General features: G+C 25.9%; 3 protein-coding genes across 3 annotated transcripts; 1 reads left to right on the forward strand and 2 right to left on the reverse strand.

Moving 5' to 3' along the window:
• Positions 1–2,027: 2,027 nt before the first annotated feature.
• EIN_355050 (hypothetical protein) lies at positions 2,028–2,591 on the reverse strand (the record flags this gene model as incomplete). Its single annotated transcript, XM_004253896.1, has 1 exon — positions 2,028–2,591. One exon carries the CDS (start codon positions 2,589–2,591, stop codon positions 2,028–2,030), a length of 564 nt encoding a protein of 187 aa, XP_004253944.1.
• Positions 2,592–6,499: 3,908 nt separating this feature from the next.
• EIN_355060 (glyceraldehyde-3-phosphate dehydrogenase, putative) lies at positions 6,500–7,504 on the forward strand (the record flags this gene model as incomplete). The annotated part of the gene is made up of 2 exons (XM_004253897.1): positions 6,500–7,198; positions 7,253–7,504. The coding sequence occupies 2 exons, from the start codon at positions 6,500–6,502 to the stop codon at positions 7,502–7,504; spliced, it is 951 nt and encodes a 316-aa protein (XP_004253945.1).
• Positions 7,505–13,098: 5,594 nt separating this feature from the next.
• Positions 13,099–13,897, reverse strand: EIN_355070 (protein serine/threonine kinase, putative; the record flags this gene model as incomplete). The annotated part of the gene is made up of 4 exons (XM_004253898.1): positions 13,099–13,447; positions 13,507–13,584; positions 13,625–13,686; positions 13,877–13,897. The coding sequence occupies 4 exons, from the start codon at positions 13,895–13,897 to the stop codon at positions 13,099–13,101; spliced, it is 510 nt and encodes a 169-aa protein (XP_004253946.1).
• Positions 13,898–14,599: the final 702 nt, after the last annotated feature.

Genomic DNA, 14,599 nt, shown 5'->3' on the forward strand with positions numbered 1-14,599 from the left:
CCAAAAGCTGCTGCCACTGAGAAGAAGGAGGAGAAGAAATAAATCCACGCTGTGAATTAATTCAGTTTTTGTGACTCATCATTTGACACTTTTTATTTTTTTACACTTTGAATTATATAACAATTTTAATTAACAAATATTAACAATTAGTTTATAAATTATAAATGTAAGCATTTACATCAATGACAAAACATAATTATCACAAAAATAAAGAGCCGAGTGTTTAAATAATACACCAAACTCTGTTTCAATTTGTTAATTAAATAATAACAACTCAATATAAAGATACAAATAAAAAAGTTCACTGTAATGTTATAAAAATAAGTAAACTTTTTATTTAAATTAAATATAGTTTGGACAACAATAACAATTTATTATAATATACCAAAACAATAAAAAACATAATGATAAATTATTGTAATGAAAAATTGATGGTCTGTACTTTTAAAAGTAAACGAAATTATTTTAAATGACAAAAAAAGTTTACATCAAAACTTCATATTCATTTTTTGGTCATAATTGGAATAATAAATTAAATTAAAAGGCAATATATTGCCATTGATAAACATATATAAAATACAGAGACTATATATTACTTATAACAATTAAAAAGAGATAAAATTTGATAGATGCACACCCACAAATGTCATGACAATAGCTAAATAAGCTGAATCAATTAGATATCTTTAATGTAACTATGAAGATGTCAAAAGAACAAGAAAGTAAATAAAAAAAATGTACATTTTAATTCAAATTGTTAGTATTCCAACGTAAAAGTGAATATAACAATGTAAAAATAAACACAATGCTTAAAATAGTTGTGATTTGTAAAAAAGTTCAAATAAAATTGTAATTTATTATTTATGTTCCATTGAAATTGTATCATCGAATTATTTAATATTTTGATTCACTTTTAAGAAAATTGAAATTAAATTTTGTATTGCAGTTGGACGACCAATAACATAAAAACTATATATAAAAGGGTATATTATGTTGTTTGTTCGTAAATTGGATTATAAAGAACGCGTCTCAGTTATATATAAAAAATTGTTAATAACAGTAACTACCCATTATTACAAAGTCTCAAAGTGTTAAAAATATTAATATGTTTGGTTATAAAGGTAAATTGGGGTGAAGTGAATTTTTGACATGTTGCTTTTGTACTTTTTTAATTATTTTAATAAGATTTTGTCTTTTATTGAACGAAAGTTTCTTGAAAACATCATTATGTAAAAATCATTAATTCGACACGTTGATTTTATTTTTGGATTAATTTTCTTGGTTTAAACAATTGGATTTTTAAAAAGAGTATCTATAATTAAACTCAAACGTGTTTGCATGTTATGTGTTATTGATTTATTAATTGTTTTTTGTATTCGGTTTTCTTTTTATTTTATCTTGTTTTAATAATTAATTTTTTAATTGAAATCATGTGTTTCAAAGTATACCTTTTTGATTTTAGGCACAAAATTCTAAATTAAAAAAATGTGTAAAATATTTGCAATTTTCAAAAAATAACAATATTTAAATATATATTACAATAACATAATAAAAGTTTTTATGTTTAAAACATATAATTTTTAAAATTTTGATGTAATTTTGATAGAGTTAAAATAAGTAGTATACTTTAAATCAATATACAAAAAGTATTAATAACAAATAAAATGTGTTTATACTTATCAATTTTAATATGTGTACTGTGATTTGTATTATAATATTAAGATTGGTATTTTATATCAAAATAATAAATACAATTATAACTTTACAGTAATTATTTAAAAATGTTCATTTTTGAATGAAATTTATTAAAATAGGAATTTTTTTGCCAAATTGTTTTGTCCATTTAATTATATAAATCTTTTAGTAATAATTACATGAACAAATATTGAAAAAATAATATAAAGTTTAAAAACAAATTAAAATCCAAACCACTTTTAAAAAAGGTATACAAATAAACAATTTATAAATTGATATATACATTAATATCTAAAAATGTAAACAACATAATAAATGACTCATTTGTTGATTTAAATTAGTAGAGCCAACATCAATGCAAATAACATTGAAAATGTTGCTGCAGAGTCTCTGATTGTGTAATATAATCCTTCTTTATCTGTAAAGCATATTGCCAGTCCCTTGGTCACAACATTTGAAGGAGTTCCAGCACACGTGGTTGATGTATTATACGTGTATTTATGGAACCACCCATCTACAAATTCTGATTTCGATGAGGTTGTGACTGATGTTTTGACACATCCGGTTTTGATTAACATTTCTAATGGATATGGTCCATTTCCTTTGATGGTGCAGTGTTCCGCATCAAGGTATGAATAAGCAACTGCTGAGTATTCTGGAAGGTTATTCGAAAACAACTGATTGTTTTCAAGCTCAAAAGAGCCTTCATCAACCCAATTATCACATGTATTTGATGTGTAAATTCTTGCCTTCTTGCCATCTTTGATGTATTTTGTATACTTGTTGCTTCCAGTGTAATAACATTTATCGAGTTGATAGACATTCACATATTCATCGTAGGTGGTCATGAGATATTCGGCTTGAGCAACTAACACAACAAGAAAGATGGAAATCATTTGATGCTTAATGTTATATTGTTCGAGTTTAAATTGTAAATGAACGTTTTCATAAAGTTTATATATCGGATTAATAAAAGGTATTTTTGATTTGCCATTAACTCAATTTGTGTTGTTTGATATGATAATTTGTGCCTTGAAAAGTTAATTTTTCAAAAATGAACACAATAATAATATCAAAACGGTGATATTAAGGTCATATCATTTATATTCTTCATTGTTGTTATAAATACACCTTTTGTAAATACAATGTTCAAAAGTAATTGGTTATTTTGTCGAAAGTAATAATTTTGTTTATAATAAAATAATTTATTTTTTGAACTATTAATAACATAGTATTTTGAAAAGTATTTCAAAAAAGCTTAATAATTACCTTGTAAGATACATTTATTTTGATTTAATTTTAAACAATAAATTAAATAATTATTTAATGACAAGAAATCATTTTAATTTATATTTAATATTTTTTCAATTATTTTTAAATGTTATATAAAAAAGTTTTAAAAAATAAACAAAACAAATTAGACTTAAACAATTGTATTAAATAAATAAATTTAAATCATTTATAATAGATCTTTTCTGATTTTTAATTATCATGTTCATTTTTTATGTCAAACAAATTATACAATTATTGTGATTATTATAAAAAAAATAAAAATTTACAATATACTGTTATAATTCTTAAATAATTTAATACGTATTTTATATCAAAAGACGATGAACAAAATTTAATGATTAATTTTTGTATTTTTATGTCGATGATGTGATAATAATTATTAATAATAACTAAAATAAAAACTCGTATTTTAATGAGTATTTCGCATTCAACTGTATTTTCTAAAAATGTAAAAATATTTTTTCATTTTTATCTAATCCCATTTCTTTAATAAGCTCAAAGTTATGGCAATATGTTTTATTTAGAATTGGTCATCAACGCAAAAATGCAATCAACCCAATTGCAGTGTCAATAAGTGACAATGGTGATAAAAATTATTATTTGTAAAATGTTCCATATAGTTTATGTTAAATGCGATGGGTTTTATATGCTTTTACAAAAGTATTGTTATTATTTTTAATTTGTGTTGGTCGTGTTATTTTTTTGCTATTGGTGCATTTAAAAACAGTTTACATGTGACTTGAATGGTCGTACTAATAACAATACAGTTCAAATATTTTGATTGATAAGCACAGTATTTTTAAAAAAAACTATGTTGATAAAAGTTTTTGAAGATGTAAAACACTTTTTGGTAAGTAACTTAGTACCGAACAATCACTTTAAAAAATCGGCACAATTTAAAGATTTGTTGTGTTTAAAGTAAAAATATCCAAAATCATCGTCTGTTCAGTTATAAACAATTATTTAACATAATTGAATTAATTCATCATGTTAACATATAATAACTTTGGTTGACAACAAATAAAATTTCTGTTATGTTTAATAATTATTTTTTTTGTTTTTTATAAACATTATTTCAATTCATTATCTTATATATTATAATAAACTAGATCAATTCAATTTTTATCTTCGAATACTCAAATTTATTTATTTAGATTAAATATTTAAAATAAAATCGATCTATTGTATAGAAAAGATGATTTAATTCATTCAAAGTCGATTGATTAATCAACTTTTTCGTTTTATCTTATTTTACAACGAAAAATATAATTATTTAAAAGTGTTATATCTAATAATTTGTGAAGATGACATCAATTTATTTTTTTTAGTTTGTTAAATTTAAAATCAATTGTGATATTTTTTATTGTGTAGTTTATTTTTAAAACGTTTTTGCAAATGTTTTATTACATTTATAAATAATATATTACATATTTAAATAATATAATAGGCAATATTAAATCAAAATAATAAATTGATAGTTTGTACACAAATTTTTTATACTTATTACAACTCTTTATAATAAATTACACAATTTACTTTGATTGAAGTTCTATTTTTTTAAACAAAAATTATTCCAAAAAACGATTATTCATAAAATATTTGTATTCGAATAAAAATTTTAATTCTTAATAAACAATAACTTTAAGATTTATCACGATGTGTTTGCCGTTTTGTGTTTTTTTTTCAATAAATTTGTGTGTTAAATTAAATAAACTGTTTTCCAAAAGTCGGTACCGAAATTACCCCAATATTTGCTAAATAAACAACCCATTTTTTTTCTTTTCTTTTACCTCTGTTTTTTATTCATTTTTCTTCGTCTTATTTTTCAAATAACTGTCTTCCACTTTTATCTTTTCTCGAACAAACAAAATATTCGCATTATTTTTCCCTCCAAATTTCTAAATAACTTTCTTCAACGAAAAAAAGACTTGACAAAATAATCGATTTTGCCGAAAAGTTAGAAACATTAATTTTGAAACCCAAAACAATTTGAATAACAAAAAAAACTAAATAATCATGTCTAAACCAAGAAAAAGTTATGAACGCGAGCAAGAAGGGAAGAATGAGAGGGTCAAGATGGCTTTGGAAAGAGGACTGTCATATCGCGAGATCCAACTGCTTTGTGGAGTTTCCAAAACAAAAATAGCTAGTATCAAAAGGGGAGAGGAGACAAAGCCAAAGAAGATGGGAAGACCAAAAAACATCAGTGTTAATGTTGCTCAAAGTGTTGTCACACGAACATTAACTAACCCATCCTTCTTCTTGTCTTATGGTTTCCAACGATGTTAAAGTTACTCTTTCAGGTGTCTATCGTCTTAGAAAAGAGAACAAATTTGTGTTTGCAAAGCAGAAAAAAATGCCGGCTCTGAAACCATTACACATAACAAAAAGACTTATTTTTGTTAAGAAACAGCTGGCAAACGCAAAGCGTATTTTGACGTGGACCAAAAACACTCTCATTTCCGACGAGAGTCGTTTTTGTTTATACTCTGACGGAAAATATGTTTGGAGAAGACGTGGAGATCTTGATAAGGAGGCGTTTGTGCCAACTCCCAAGTTCAATCGGGGTGTGATGGTGTGGGCAGCAATTGGGCGTCATTTCAAGTCAAAACTCGTTTTCGTCGACGGAACACTGAACGCGGTAAACTATCAAAAAATGTTGGCCGAATCAAGAGTGTTTGAAAACGCGAAGAAGGTGTACAAACACGGGATGGTGTTTCAACAAGATGGTACAAGACCCCACACAGCGAAAAACACAATTGAATGGTTTGAAGGCTTGGACCCGAAGCTCATGGTTCGACTACTGAAAGAATGGCCTGCAAATAGCCCCGACCTCAGCCCAATTGAACACTTATGGCAATACTTGGACACCTTAATAAGAAAAGAAAAGGAAATCTTCGAGAACATTGAAGAACTCAAAGAGGCTCTTGAAAGGGCTTGGGATTCAATACCTCTTGAGACAATTGATAACTACATAATGTCGATTCCAAAGAGGTTTGAATTGTGCAAGGAAAACAACGGCGAATTTATCGGACACTTGCTTTAATCCGTTATCAATTTTTTTTTTATTTTTTTCTTTTTGAACTCGTTTTATCATTTCTTTGTTCGTCTTCAGAGGATGTTTGTTTGTTTTTTTATATGTATTCAAATTGTTTTCATTATTTTGACTCGAAAAGAAATAACTGTCTTAGAAAAATTGCAAAAGACTTCCCAACGTTTCGACAAATGCCCGAAAAATTACGAAAATAATATAATTTGTTTGTTTTTTTAGGTCAATAAAGTCGGTACCGTTTTTTGTTTTTTTTAAAAAGATAAATAATAAAACAAAGTCTTTAATAACAATAAAACGGGAAAACAGCCAATAATAGTTTCTCAATTTTTAGCGGTAGTACTTACTTTTGAAATACAGTTTATTATTATAAACACCAAAAATAAGTTACACAATATATACTCATTACCACGTGTGTAATCAATTTAAATGCTGTGATGTATCTTTTTAAACATCAGTTAAATGGCAATTAAAGTAGGAATCAATGGTTTTGGAAGAATTGGAAGGTTGGTTGCAAGAGTGATTCTTACCCGCCCCGAGTTCGACTTGGTTGCTTTGAACGACCCATTCATGGACCCAAAGTACATGGAATACATGCTCAAGTATGATACTGTCCATGGAAAGTTCCCAGGCACCATTGCTGTTGAAGGAGGCAACTTATCCATTGATGGGCACAAAATTATCGTTGTAGCTGAAAAAGACCCGGCTCAAATTGGATGGGGGAAACTCGGTGTAGACTATGTTGTTGAATCCACTGGTGTCTTCACCACAATCCCAAAATGTGAGGCTCACCTTAAGGGAGGTGCCAAGAAGTTCATCATCTCCGCACCATCTGCTGATGCCCCAATGTTTGTTGTTGGTGTCAACACTGAAGCCTACAAACCAGAGATGAACGTTTTGTCCAATGCCTCGTGCACTACCAACTGCCTTGCTCCACTTGCCAAGATCATCAACAACGAGTTTGGTATTATTGAAGCACTGATGACCACCATTCACTCCACTACTGCCACTCAAAAGACAGTTGATGGTCCATCCGGAAAGGACTGGAGAGCTGGCAGATGCGCGGCTTGTAACATCATTCCAGCTACTACTGGTGCTGCCAAGGCTGTCGGAAAAGTCATCCCATCATTAAACGGAAAGCTCACTGGTATGTCATTCAGAGTTGGAACTCCAGACGTCTCATGTGTCGATTTGACTGTCAGAACTTAGAAGGAGGTTACAATCGAAAATATCAACGCTGCTATCACTAAATACGCTGAAGGTGAACTTAAGGGAATTATGGGAATTACACAAGACTTGGTCGTCTCATCAGACATCATTCACGACGACAGAAGCTCTGTTTTCGATGCTGCTGCTACCATTATCTTGAACCCACACTTCTGCAAACTCATTGCATGGTACGATAATGAATGGGGATATTCCACAAGACTCGTTGATCTCATCCAGATCATCAGCAAAGTTCATTAAGTAATTCAGCACTACTCGGTTTTATGTTTTAAATAATCGTATTTGTTGATGGTGTATCGTAATAAAAAGATATTTTTACTGTAAAAATGTTATAAAATTGTTTTGAAAATGTAACAATTTATATTTGAAAAATTAATATGTAATTATTTCGATTTTAATAAAATAGTACTTTAACCTTTCAATAATTTTATTTTTATAAACATTTTTTGAAAAAAAATTGTTGATGATAACACAAATGTTAGTGTTTTAATTTAAACATTTCTAAAAATTGAAAAAAAGGAAAATTTATAAATTATTGTTTGCGGGATATGTTTGTTTACTGTTTACATTTCAAAAGAGTCGCCACAATGTTAGTTTTTTGTATATCATATCAAGTTCAAAAAAACAAAAACAATAAAATAAAAAGTGTTTTATATAAATCGGTAACATTATCGTATGGTTAAAATGGTCTGATACAATTATGAATTTCTTGAAACATTTGTCTTATTTTCATCATTTTTCAAATAAATTTGTAATGAAAAGCGATTATTCTTATTGGTGTTTAGTTTTCATGTATTTTATAAAGAAGCTATTTACACTTTACAATAATTATAATAAAATAAAGTAAATTAACCACACAATCAAAATAATATATTAATTATTATTCTGTTTTTATGAGTATTTGTAACACACAAAACAAGATTATTTTTGATTGTTTATAAACAAAAAATCATTTTTATATGATTATAAATACACATACAAATTATATAAACAATTTCCACAAGTACATAGATGATTACAGGTAGTTAAAACCTTCCGTCTTTTTAACAGCTTCCACTTGATTTTATATATTTAAATAATATTAATATAATAAAATGTATTGTATTGTTTTCAATGAAAGTTGAATATGTACAGTGCAGACTTTTTCTGTCCGAGGTGTGTATCCTAGTTTGTATAACAATTTCATTTTTTATAACTATTAAACCGATAAAAAGCGGTTAAAAAACCAGAGCGTTCTTTTATCACTCTATAGAATGCGCTTTTTTTTGTTTAATCCTTTTTGTTCAAAATCGTTTTTATGTAATATTTGTTTATAAAAAGTGATTTTTGTTTAGAGTACAAATATTTTTGTGTCAAAATAATTAAATTTATCAAATAATGATTAGTTATCCGTGTATTTATCATGTCCTCATTTTTGTGGTTATTCGATTAATGGTTAGTTATAAATAGATTTTAAGTGTTGTTGTGTCTTTTGGCATAAAAATGTGTTTTTGTATTCAAATAAAATATCATAAAATCATTAATTATTGGTATGAAACAACAAAAATATAAAAACATGATATTAGTAATTATTAAATACGCATAAAACCCTTTTATCATATTAAAACGAAAATAATCTTGTTTTTAAACAAAAGATTAGTTGTTAAGTATGTCACAATACACAATTTCCAATTTAGAAACACATCGTAATCATTTAACAAATTCACCTGTAATGTATTACAATCAAACAACTATTCCATATCAAAGTTGTTATATACAACCCCAATTGATAACATCTGAATTTTTACAACCAATATTTTCAACACCAAGTTTAGGAACGAATCTACCAGAATTACAAAATGTTCAACAAACACCATTTTTTCTTTATCAAGGCAAAACATATTTAATTCAATTCCCCAAAATGTTGATATTCAGCCCTTTTATTACAACCAAGATAATAATAAGATAAACCACGTTCTCGAAACAGTTTTAAGTTCTAAAGGTACTTATTTGCCGGTATTAGATGGATTTTTGTTTTACAAAGATGGAAACACTAAAAATGGATTTAAATGTTCATGTTTTAGAGATTTGTGTAAAGTAAAAATTAAAACAGAATTAGTAAAAGATGGTGATGTTTATAATTTTAAATCCTTTGTATTTGTTGGTGACAATATTCACAATCATAAAGATTGCCCACATTTAGAAAAATTAAATAGTATTAAAAACATTGAACAAAGAGCGTTAAATCATAATCCTCAGCTTCCTAGATCCGAAGGTATGAAAAATTTTGATTATTTAAAATACAAGTCCCGTCGATCTTCTGGTAAAAAATTGTTTTCTGAAAAATTCAACAAAATTCATAATGTTAATGGAAATTTTGATGAACATGAATGTTATAATGAATATCATATTTACAAAGATAATAAAATGGATATTTTTTGTTGTAAACAAAAATTAAAACAAATTACAAACATTGTCACTTTTTGTCTTGATGGAACTTTTAAAGCTGCCCGAAACCTTATTATCAGTCGTATACAATTCATGGAATATTAGCAAATGGACAATGTTTTAGATTGTTTAATTGTCTTTTGATGGACAAAATGAAAACCACTTATGACACAATGATTGATGTTGTAATGGGGTATGGTGTTACTTTCGGCATTTCAATGTTTCACAAAGAATCAACAACACTTGTAGATTTTGAAATTGCAGTAATTCGTTCTCTAACAGAAAAAACAAAAACAAAAGTTTAAGGGTGTTTGTTCCATTTTGGACAATGTATTTGGAGATATTGTCAAACCATTGGTTTAAAAAAGAGATTTGAAACTGATGAAGAATTGTGTAAAAATGTAAGAAGACTGAAAGCTATCGCTTTTTGTCCAGTAGATGACAATCCTTGTGTATTCCAAAAGCTTGAAGAAGAATTTAAAAAAGGAAGATGGCGATTTTATAAAAAAAAATGGATAAAAAAATGTTTTCTTCCCAAACTTTGGTGTGTTTTTGGACATAATAACAGGACGAACAATTATACTAAAAGTTATTATAATGTTTTTTTTAAAAGAATTGAAAGGAAAAAACCAACACAACGGCAATTGATGGAATGTATCAAAGATTACGATAACGAAGAAATGCAAATTGTTTCTAAAATGATAACAAGTGGACAATTTAAGCGTTCTTCCAAAACATATCAAAAAGAAAATGAAGCAATCAAGAATCTCACAACAAATTACACAACTCAAATAACAACAAATTATTTACACTACTTTTTAGATGGAATATCACTTTTTGTTAAAAAGTTCAGAGAGGAATGCCTGTATGAAAAATTACCATTTGAACAAAAAACAAAAATTGATTTTGAGGAAGAAAAATTAAAAGAAAAATTGGAAACAAATGATGTGACAGAATCTATTGAAACATTAGAAGAAAATAAAATTTGTGAAAAGAATGTCAACAAAGAAACATTTTAGATTATACAATAGAACACGAAGAAAAAGAACATTTGGATAAAAAAGTTCAACAAATAAAAAAACTAAACTAAATACTAAAACAAAAATTCAAAGTAATGATGTTTTTAAACCAAGAAAAGAACAAAATCGAGCAAAACGTGGTTTACTTAGCAGTTTATTGAAGAGAATTAAAAAGGGTGTAATTCCTCTTTATACAACAATTGTATTATTTTTTTTCTAAATAAATATATAAAGAAAAATTAAAATGTATATATTTAAATTTATAATTAAATATTATTTTGAACAAATATGTTTATTACTTAACATAACAGAAAAACACTAAACAAAAATCAGTATTTTGAAAAAATAAACAAAAATCGTTAAACAAAAAAGTTTCACCCACTCTATCTTGTCTAATTGACCAAAAATATTAAAATTTTTATAAAGTCTGTTTTCTATTTGACAATATTGGGTTTTTACTATTATTTATAATAACAGTATTATATTTTAAAATAAAAATAAAGTGGTTTTTAACAGGTAAATATTATAAGAAGGATTTTTATCCGTTTATTAACCAAATAATAAAATTTGATTATTAAAAAACTCGAAAAAAATGATCATAAACAAATGAGTAATTTGAATTCAAGATCGTATTTGAAAGATTATAATAAACAGACGTACAGTCTTATTTAATATATAATTACAGATACTCAACAAATATCACATGCATTTACATTTTTGTGTGATGTAATGATACAAGCAGATTAATAGAATTTGCAAAAACTTCACATTTTATTAGATTTTCTTTTAAATTAAACCACTTTAAAACATCCAACGACAAATAATCTCAATATAAAATGGTGCGAATTGAAAGTATCATATTTCACAATCGTAAATAAACAGAAAAAGATCTTCATTTAAACATGTGTAGTTTATGAAACCATTCTAAAAATAACAAAAAATTAAAAAACCTGAAAACGAAAAACTAAAAAATAATAATAATGTTATTAACGAGTTCGCCGAAAAAATACGAACAAATAAATTGTATGCGTGAACTATAAACGCATAGTTAGTAAAGCTTGTTTTGTTCTGTGTAATTTAGGAAATTCAAAAACAGAAATAGATGCGTGATAGAAACGGTCTTAATGTTGAAGATATTGCTGCTCTCGACACTAATTGATAAAAATTCGAGAGGCAAATGGGACCAAATGTTATCAACACACCTCCAAAATATTTGTATTCACAAAGTGAGCAACTTAACATGGGAAATCCCCTCAATATTTTTCAAAAATTGATATTTGGCAAATCTTAGTCATATTAGTTCTCAATTGTTATTTGTTTTCTTTAAGTTGTTGGCGGACTAAAAAACCGCCTTATAGTTTTAACAGGTTTTCTTTTTTATTTTTTTAAAACCAAACTATAATTTGCCTTTTATAACTTCTCCCTATGAAAAAAATCACAAGGAAAAAATCTAACCTGTTAATCTGAAAACGATCAATTTTTATAAAAAAAATAAATGTCTGTATTATACTTTTATTATTATTATAATACTTTTTTAACAAAAATATTTTCAATTTTTTTAATTATTAGAAATTCTATGATGTAAAATATATAATTTATATCAAAAATGTTATAATATTTTTTACAGACAAATTTTAATATTGTTAACAATTTTTATTGTTTTTTTAAAAAGTTTTAATAAAAGTAATAATTGTAATATTTGTCAATTTTTTTAAAAAAATTTAAGTTTTAGTTTTGAAAAAACTGTTGTATCGGGAATTAATACTTGAATTTTAAAGAATTTGTTTTACCATTGTTAAAAATATTAATTTGGTCTTTAAAACATAAAAAAGTTTAAAAATAATTTGTTAATAGGCATTGGTACTCTGCAACAATTTAAATACACTCTTTAAAAAGTAAACTGACATCCACTCCGCCAAAACTATCTCACGGCATTAACTTTTACTCTATTGCAGAACTTCGTTTGGATGTTTGGTTTGTAAATAATGTTGTTCTTTTTGTTTATGATTTGTCTCATTGTTATCTATTTCTTCAATATAAATTAAAGTTGTTTGTTTTCAAATTCCTTTGTTGTATATATCACATTAAACAAAAAAAGGTTCGTTCAACCCATGTTTGTAACAGCAGCTCTTTTTACTTTAATATTAGGTACTATACTTTTTCTGAAAAAAATAAATGGGTTAAATTGTTTAAGTTGTTTTGATAAAATAAACCATGATTTATAATAAACAAAATAATTCAAAAATAAAACTGAATAACAAAAATTGTAAATTTTTTAAGGAGATTTATAAGGTTGAAGGAGTGAATAATGTTTATTGACAGACTTTAGTCCAATTACTGAAATGACGTTGATGTTATTAATTGTTATTGATAAAAAAATAATTTCAATTAAATGTTAATGCTTTCTAGTTTCAATATTACATCTCTCACGTTTATTCTTTTGTGTACGTCTTGACACCACATATCGTCCACAATGTTGTATATGTCTTCGTTCAAGTAAGACGGCCTTTTTAGGCGTTTTCCACTCACAACACAGTCGACTATATCCCATGCAAATTTAAATTGTTTATCCAAATATGGGTCTTTCCATATAGCACATTCAAACAAAGATACACCAAACGAGTACACATCTGCGCTTTTTGTGTACTTCTTTTTGTTCAACACCTCAGGTGCCATATATTTTGGAGTTCCAACACATTTTGTAAATGTCATATTTGTCATTAACAAGTTATTATTTCTTGATGATCCAAAATCAGTCAATTTAGCATTCACTTTATAATTTATATCAAAGAAAACACAAGTATGTAGTCTGGTTTAATGTCTCTGTGTAATATTACATTATCATGAAGATACGAAATTCCTTTTGCTGCATCACTCATGAATTTTATTCTTATTCTTATTTTCATTTAAAAACGATGCTAGGAAATTTATCCCAGCACGAGTTCTCCCATTTTTGTAGTATTTAAAAAAAATGTTCTTTAAATAATAATTACAATCATTTATTTGTTTTATTTATAACTATTTTAAGCTACTATATAGTGTTGAAAGCATAAAAACAAGTTTTTAATATATTAATTGAACAAATATGGTTATTTTTATCAATAATATCAATAAACATGAAAATATATTTTTGGAAATTTTTATCAAGTTATTTAAAATAAAAAACAAAAATGCATTTTAAACACATTTCGCTGGACAAATCAATGGAAAATATTTTATAAATAGTTTATTTTACTATACTGATGTTGTCACAAAGGCAAAAAAAATTCAATAATTCATCATCAGCAACAAAAAATATAATCAACTATTTTAAATAGAAACTAAAACATATTATAATAAAAGTTAAAAATAAGATTTTTGGATAAGTAGGTTTTTTGTAATGTGTTAGTTATGTTAAGATTGCCAAAAATGTGTATGAGGCATTTTAAGATTTATTTTTTTTTTGTTGTTTTTTGTTTTTTTATTGAAAAAAATGTAATTATTTTGTGTTGTGTTTTTCTTTTGAATATATATTAATATAAATGTGAAGTATTTATATATTATTTCAAAATAAACATGGATCATACTAAGTAAATCGGTTATTAAAATAGTTCAAAATCCAAAATTAATACTAAATATTTATTACAATCAAAAAACATACAAAAATCAAAATCTTTTTATATTTATATACATTTAAATCAACAATTATTTACATTGATATATTTTTTTAATTCGAAAACAAGTAAAAAAAGGTTTTCTGTTTATAACATGAGATATTCGATATATAATACAAATAAAAAACTAAAAATAACAATCAAAATTACTAACAAATGGACAGTCCAACTCAAGAACACAAAGTTGAATTTGTTTATTCAACAAAAAGAACACTTTTACCTTGTTTTGAAGGTTA

The sequence above is a fragment of the Entamoeba invadens genome, assembly GCF_000330505.1.
Source record: "Entamoeba invadens IP1 unplaced genomic scaffold scaff_1105074725265, whole genome shotgun sequence".
Classification (NCBI taxonomy): domain Eukaryota; phylum Evosea; order Mastigamoebida; family Endamoebidae; genus Entamoeba; species Entamoeba invadens.